General features: G+C 36.9%; 1 protein-coding gene across 1 annotated transcript; it reads right to left on the minus strand.

The window, feature by feature from the left end:
* Positions 1–742: 742 nt before the first annotated feature.
* On the minus strand, positions 743–6,349 carry LOC134475663 (endogenous retrovirus group K member 19 Env polyprotein-like). Its single transcript, XM_063246816.1, has 2 exons — positions 6,147–6,349; positions 743–3,241 (listed from the first exon to the last, which is right to left on the minus strand). The coding sequence occupies exon 2, from the start codon at positions 3,085–3,087 to the stop codon at positions 2,401–2,403; it is 687 nt and encodes a 228-aa protein (XP_063102886.1). The 5' UTR covers positions 3,088–3,241; positions 6,147–6,349; the 3' UTR covers positions 743–2,400.
* Between the last annotated feature and the right edge of the window lie 1,326 nt (positions 6,350–7,675).

Here is a 7,675-nt window from a genome sequence, read left to right on the forward strand (position 1 = left end):
GATTTTCATTTTTCATGGTGAGGATGTGTGATTTTAAGCAGAAAGACACTTAAATGAAATGTAGATTCTGGTTTTGATAACTTTAATTAAAATTAAGTGTCATTCACCATGACTTTTGCTGATATAATGTACAAATCATTTATTAATAACTTTATGATGAAATATAAAATCAGAAGCTATCAGTTAATAGATGTTAATCATATATTAAACAGTACATGCAACAAGCATCATTTGTTAAGTGACAAGATATCATTAAATCAGTGTGAAAACATTTACATTGCCATTCAATTTTTTCCCAGTTTATATATGTACTTTCGTTTGCTCTAGAGAAAACTGCCAGGCTAATGATATTTAGAGTGATGACAGAATCATCTGTCAACCTTCTCTGTAATTCTCTCTAGGCCCAGGCAGACAAATACATTTTCACATGCTATAGAAAATTAAGTACCAAAACAATATAAAACATCTTGAAGTGTCTGATAAAAAAAAAAAAGGCTAAAGCAAGGACACTGAAAATTAACACTTCCTTTCTACCTAAACTTGCCTTATTCAATTTCACAGATTTTACAAAATATAATTTTTAAAAAATCCACAGAGGACAAGGTGAAATAATGTGCTGTAAAAGACTATGTAGATTGTCGTGAGTGTCTAGAGCACTCTGAACTCCGGGCAAGGTAAACACGCACGCCTTGTCGGGACACGGGGGGTACAGCGCTTGGAAAAGAAAGACAGGAGAGACACCTTTGCTGTCTGCACCGCGTTACACTGCACTGCACTGCACTGTACGCACAATCTTTATTTTAGGATTCATATATAGTAAACCCGATCAATTCACAGAGCCCAGATAATTAAGTAGTGAAAAGGCATTCTTTGTGGCAAGCTACAACGTGACAGACTACAATGTTTATTCTAAAACTATCTAAGTGAAGTAAATAATCACAACCAGTTCTCACAACTTCTCTAGCCCAGGAAGAAATTCATTAGCTCAAGAATGTTGTTAATTTGTCTGCTGTTAGTGTCACAAAGGGTGGCCAGCCACTTCCTCAAGACTTCTGCAAAACAAAGCCAGCTCACAGTATGGATTCCAGAGGGTGAGGGCTCACTGAGAACGGGCATTCCCGTTCTACCTCCTTCTCGCATACCAGGGCGGCTATTGTAAATTGCAGGTTAGAGGGGGTTGGGCCTACAAAGTGACACCTCATCCCCCACACTTCCTTCCTTTTTATTTTTTAACAACAATTTCCATAAGATCAGGTTATTAATAGCATTTCGTCTTATGCAATAAAAATACACAAGAACTATGGCAATGAGAACTATAATTAAACTAAGTCCCATGCCACTAAAAGTGTGGGTAATGCTCTGCCAGATTCCTTTGGAATCTAATCCTTTCAAAGATTGAGCAAGCAATTGCGCGAATTGTGCTAGAGATTTATCATCATTTTGCTTTGCAAAATCCTTGTCAATTTGATTATGCAAAGATTCTATTTCCTCCTGGGCAGAGGTGTTTCCATTTAAATACATTTTAATCATTTCCCATTCATGTTCTGTCTGATTATAAGGTCGTTGGGTTATACAGAAAGTAGTTGAATTCCAATCACATTTTAAAAACACTTGATGCTGAAGAGCCAATATTTTTCTACCCATCCATTCAACTGTTTGTTTAAGGAGGTCTATTTGTTGTTGTAGTCTGGCGTTTATTTGCCACTGAGTTAACCAAAGTTCATGAGAATTTTTATGCCATAATTCTACAACATGTTTTTCTTGCAAAGAGGTTTGTAAAGCTATTCTTGAGACTGCTGCTAGAGAGGCTACAGTTATCAGACTTAACAGTACAGCAACCACTATTCCAATAAATCTTTTTGTACGTTTTAACAGATGTTTAAAAAATTCAGTAGTAACAGAAATTACCGGGTCTTGAGACCAAGGTCGAGTTAAATTTACAGGCAACCAAATATGAGTTTTTTGTTGTAACAGCATAACTGTATAAGGCTTAGTGAAATTTAGTGTGCTATTTAAGCATGTAAACAATTGACAATTTAAACAAGTACAAGAAAAATGTGTAAAATTAAAAGTTCCCACTAAAAAGACATAAGGTAGAGGTGCACAAACAGTAATATTATACATTTTAAACCTAGTAAAATTATAAGTAGTAGATACAGATCGACTAGTCCCTGAATATGAAACATTGTACAAGGTTACAGGTTGCATAGCGGCTGGGATCTTCCAAATATGATTTTGAAGGTGATGAGGGTATTCTTCGGCTGCAACAGCAGGGTTAGCGATTCCACCATCTCCCCACCACAAGAGAGCCGTCTTTTGTTGAAATATAGGAGCTCCGTCAGTTATTTTCTTTGGATCTGGAAGACTATACACAACAGAGAGATTACATCTTGTCTCATTTTATTCAGCACATCCATTAACGAATTTTCCAAATGGTCCCCAAATAATATACCCATCAATATTTTTAGCAAATTTTCCCATACATAGTTGCCAAATTATGGGATTATAAGAAATATTTTTATAAGTGAATTTAGGGCATACAGGAAATGTATTTGTATCAGGTGCTGTTAAATTTTTCCAGGTAACATTAAAGGTTTGAGCAGCCAAGGCTTGAAGCCTTGTCCTTTTGTTGCCTGCTTTTATTCCATGTTGAATCCAATACTGCCATCCCAGAGGGATGCAAGGCGGTTCCCCAATGCAAATAGGCCTTTGATTACCATAATAAGTAAAATTGAATAGTGTCCCATCATCTTGATTGTGGGGGGTTAAATCAGCCCACGGTGCTGACAAAATTTCTCTAGGTGTGGTATAAAGTAAAATATCACTAGTTCCCCATTTTACAGGTTCTAATAAAGGGGGGTTTGGAATATATGCCCAGTACGAATGCGGAGGTACCTCAGTCCCCGATGCAACGGTGAGCAAGGCACATAAAGCTAAAAACAAGTTTTCGGGGTTTAAAGGCTTTCCTGCTTGAAGGACAAGCCGTTGCCCTTCTATGGTCAATTTCTTTAATTGTCCCCATGTAGGGAGGGGATTTAAATTTGGTCGCTGTGAGCGGCGGGATTTTCTTAGCTGTAATCTGGCCATGGCTGCGATAGGAACAAACTCAGCATCCTCAGCTTCTAGCTGGTTTCGCGCTCGCTTCTGAAGGCACGGTTCCGGTTCCTTGGGGAGTTGTCTCCGGGGCTGGTGAACAGGATCTGGAGACGCGGGTCCTGATCCATCGTCCAGGGACCCACTGCTGAATTCCATTTTCTGTGGAGATATAACCAAAACCTTTCCCCCTATAGAGCAATGTGCCCCTCTCCCATTCAGCCTCTGGAGCTGTTTTAGTCCAAATAGGTTCATTAATCACAAAAGGCTGTTGTTGCTGTTCAAAATGTTTTTCAGCTCTTGTTAATATTTCACCTTGTGGTAAATTGAGAAAATTTAAAATAAACAATGCTTGATGCAGTAATGTTTTTGGACTGTTTTGCAATTTAAACAGTATTGGTATCTGAATATCCTCCTGACTCCTCCTTTTTAATTTTTTAATTTGCAACTTAAGAGTGCCATGTGCTCTTTCAACAATAGCTTGACCCTGGGGGTTATATTCAATCCCTGTAATATGAATAATATTATGGAGATCACAAAATTGTTTAAATGTTCTGCTAGTATAAGCAGGTCCATTATCTGTTTTGATTTTAGAAGGAATTCCCATAACTGCAAAAGTCTCCAATAAATGTACAATAACATTTTTAGTGGATTCTCCCTGTTGAGCAGTAGCCCATAGAAATGAAGAATAGGTATCAATAACTACATGTACATAAGAAAGCCGACCAAAAGAAGGTACATGTGTAATATCCATTTGCCATAATTCATTAGGTTGAGTTCCTCGAGGGTTGACACCTGCGGGAATAATTCTTAAATGTAATGGTCTACAAATAGGGCAGGCTTTTACAATTTGTTTAGCTTTTGTAAAAGGTATCTTATATTTAAGATGCAAATGTCCTGCATTTGCATGATTAAATTGATGTTCTTCAACGGGTGTGGTGAACATAACTAAGGAATCCACTGCATTGTTACCTGATACTAATGGTCCGGGTAACTGAGAATGAGAACGTAAATGAGTAATAAAATAAGAATGATTTCTTTTTTGAACATGTATTTGTAAATTTTGAAATAAAGACAATAAAGCAGGCTTATTAGAATATAACACAGCTGAATAGATATTTGTCACTACTCCAACAGAATAGGCCGAATCGGCTATAATATTAATAGGTTGGTTATGAAAATCTAAAAACACTTGTAATATAGCAAAAAGTTCATTTTGTTGTACAGAGTTAAAATTTGTCTGACGTACCCAGTAAGATTTTTGAGTCCAATATGCAGCTTTATTTTTAGATCCATCTGTAAATATAGTCAAAGCTTGTGGAATTGGCTGTACAGCTAATAAGGTATTAACCACAAATTGTTGACGTCTAAAAAAATCCCATAATTTACTTTTAGGAAAATGATATGAAAAAGTTCCCATGAAATCTGCTAAAGCAATTTGTAAGGTTTCAGTAATTGACAACAAATATTCCCATTGTTCCTTAGTTAAAGGGATAACTATATTGTTTATATCTTCTCCTATCAAAGTTATAGAACGAGCTCTACCATTCATAATTAAAGCTGCAACCATGTCAATATAAGGCATAACATTTTTAGATTGCTTAGTTTTAGTGAATACCCATTCTACTGGCATAGCATTTTGACCTAAAACTGCAGAGGGATATTGAAAAGTATTAATAATATATAAAGTTAGAGGCAATTTAGGATCAATCCTAATTAAAAATGCATCCTTAATTCGTTGTTCTACAAACTGTAATTCTTGCTCGGCTTTTGCTGTTAAAGAACGAGGGCTGGATGGATCTGAAGAGCCCTGTAGAGTAGCAAACAAATGCTGTAATGCATGGGTAGGAATACCTAGTGTGGGACGAAGCCAATTAATATCCCCTAATAATTTTTGAAAATCATTTAAAGTGGATAACTTATCTCTCCTAATAGACATTTTTTGTGGAATCACCTTTTGTCTAGTAAGAATATATCCCAAATAGTGACTAACTTCTTCCTTTTGAATTTTATCCTGTGCTATTACAAGTCCAAACGGAGAAAAATATTGAGGTAAAGTTTTTAAAATATCTTTTAAAACATTTCTATCACTATATTAGCATTTTTGTCTTGCCTTTTTCGCACAACCTTCCATAAACCACATGTGCCACTGTAAATATTCTGGCTCCTTTAAAAGAATTTTGGCCAAGGCTTTCCAATCATAAGGAGCAAGATTACCATACTGATCTGCTACTGATGTTATTAATTCTCTAGTGTAATGAGCCTGAGGGCCATAAAGGGTTACAGCCTTTTTTAATTTTGCTAAATCATCCATATTAAATGCTTCCCATCTAGGGGGAACTGCCTCTCCATCTATTGGCTGAGGCCTGATTACAGGGAAAGCAAAGGCAGGCTTTTCCTCATCAGAATCCCCTAATTTTGGTAGATCAGCCAAAGCTAGCTTGGCTTTACTCCAATTAGGGTTAGATGGAGGAGGTGCAGAGGGAACTATAGGCGGGTTTTGCTTAACGGAGAGTTGTTTCACCTCTTGTGTTAAATGTTGTATAGCCTGTAAAATTGGGCGATTGTCATAATTTGATATTGCTGCGGCAGCTAAAGCTGAGTCGGCTGTAGTGGATTTTACTTTTAGTTTGGACGCCTTTTCGCTACTTAAAGCGATAGCGTCATTTTGAACTACATTCTGCTCCTCCTCTGTGAGGGGCAATTCCTGAATAACTGGCTTAATTTCTAGTTGAAGATTTTCTACAATATGTTCATCTTCCATAGCTTTTAATAAAGAGTACACAACCGACCAAATAGCCCAAAAACGTAAAGGAATCTTCTCCTCCTGTTGCATAGCCCTTTCTATACTAACCCTTGCCTTCCTCCATACTTCTACATCCAAAGTTCCTTCATCTGGAAACCAAGGATTATATTCTTTAATTGTATCAATACACATATCCAAGTCAGCTGACCTGAGCGATATGCCATATATAGATAATAAATGTTTAAGAATTTTTAAGAAAGGAGAGGAAGCAGATTGTCCCATTTCCCCGTAATAAAATTATACTTACCTTCCTAAGCGACCTTCGGAGTCCCTGAATTCGGGCGCCACTTGTCGTGAGTGTCTAGAGCACTCTGAACTCCGGGCAAGGTAAACACGCACGCCTTGTCGGGACACGGGGGGTACAGCGCTTGGAAAAGAAAGACAGGAGAGACACCTTTGCTGTCTGCACCGCGTTACACTGCACTGCACTGCACTGTACGCACAATCTTTATTTTAGGATTCATATATAGTAAACCCGATCAATTCACAGAGCCCAGATAATTAAGTAGTGAAAAGGCATTCTTTGTGGCAAGCTACAACGTGACAGACTACAATGTTTATTCTAAAACTATCTAAGTGAAGTAAATAATCACAACCAGTTCTCACAACTTCTCTAGCCCAGGAAGAAATTCATTAGCTCAAGAATGTTGTTAATTTGTCTGCTGTTAGTGTCACAAAGGGTGGCCAGCCACTTCCTCAAGACTTCTGCAAAACAAAGCCAGCTCACAGTATGGATTCCAGAGGGTGAGGGCTCACTGAGAACGGGCATTCCCGTTCTACCTCCTTCTCGCATACCAGGGCGGCTATTGTAAATTGCAGGTTAGAGGGGGTTGGGCCTACAAAGTGACACCTCATCCCCCACAGTAGATGACATTACCAAAGTGATTATGAATTAAATGACACCAAGTATATTTGTTTTATGTGTGATGCTCTCTGCTGAATGTAACAGTTTCCCATGTCAGAGTGCCTTAGATTACAACCACTTTTTAGATCTCATTCAATTGTGGGTTCATCTATATTTCTTTGTGACTTTGTATCTATACGTGTATGCTTTCTAGTATGTTAACATGATGACTACAGTTATTTTGGATTTCAAGCATGCATGAATGTAGAGCTCATTAGTCCTGGCATTCCCCAAAATAATGAAATATGTATATCTTACAGACATTTTCTTTACCTCTGCAAATGTTCATTGATCCTCCTGAACCTCAAATGTATAGTTTGCCATAGTAATTACCTTGCACCCGTGTTTCTTTTATTGAGAATCTGTACTAATTAATGCCAAAGGCTAGATTTTACTCCACACCTATGTATCTATAGTATTCATAGCTCATACAATATTATTCTAAAATTTCTTTTTATATATATTTTTAGTTAAGAATGTCTTTTAAGAACTGCCAATACCTGTTAGTACAGTTGAACTCAACTGATATTTGCACAGTGAAACCAAATTGTTCCATAATAATAATTGTATCCAGTGGTGCTATGTTGGTTCTCTATTGTTCATTATAATTTTATCTGATTTTTTCATGTCTTCAAAATCTACTGTCTTTCTTTCTATACCAGTACCCCAGTTTTTCTCCTAAAATTACCTTTTAAACTTAATTACTTGACTCTAAATCACTTGTAAATTCCTAAAGATATCACTCACTGCTCTGAAGTTATTTAAAATTTACATGTTCACATAAATTCAGCCTGTTATTTATTCATAGAATACGATTTTATCTTCACAACACTAATAATGATTGTATGTGGTCTTATTTAGGGCCACTCCTT

This window comes from Cavia porcellus, unplaced genomic scaffold, assembly GCF_034190915.1.
Source record: "Cavia porcellus strain 051 isolate PalLab524CR breed Dunkin Hartley unplaced genomic scaffold, mCavPor4.1 scaffold_4, whole genome shotgun sequence".
Lineage (NCBI taxonomy): Eukaryota > Metazoa > Chordata > Mammalia > Rodentia > Caviidae > Cavia > Cavia porcellus.

Bases quoted from the DNA above. Each gene is read 5' to 3' on its own strand.
- LOC134475663 (XM_063246816.1), bottom strand. From the start codon at position 3,087: ATGGCCAGATTACAGCTAAGAAAATCCCGCCGCTCACAGCGACCAAAT.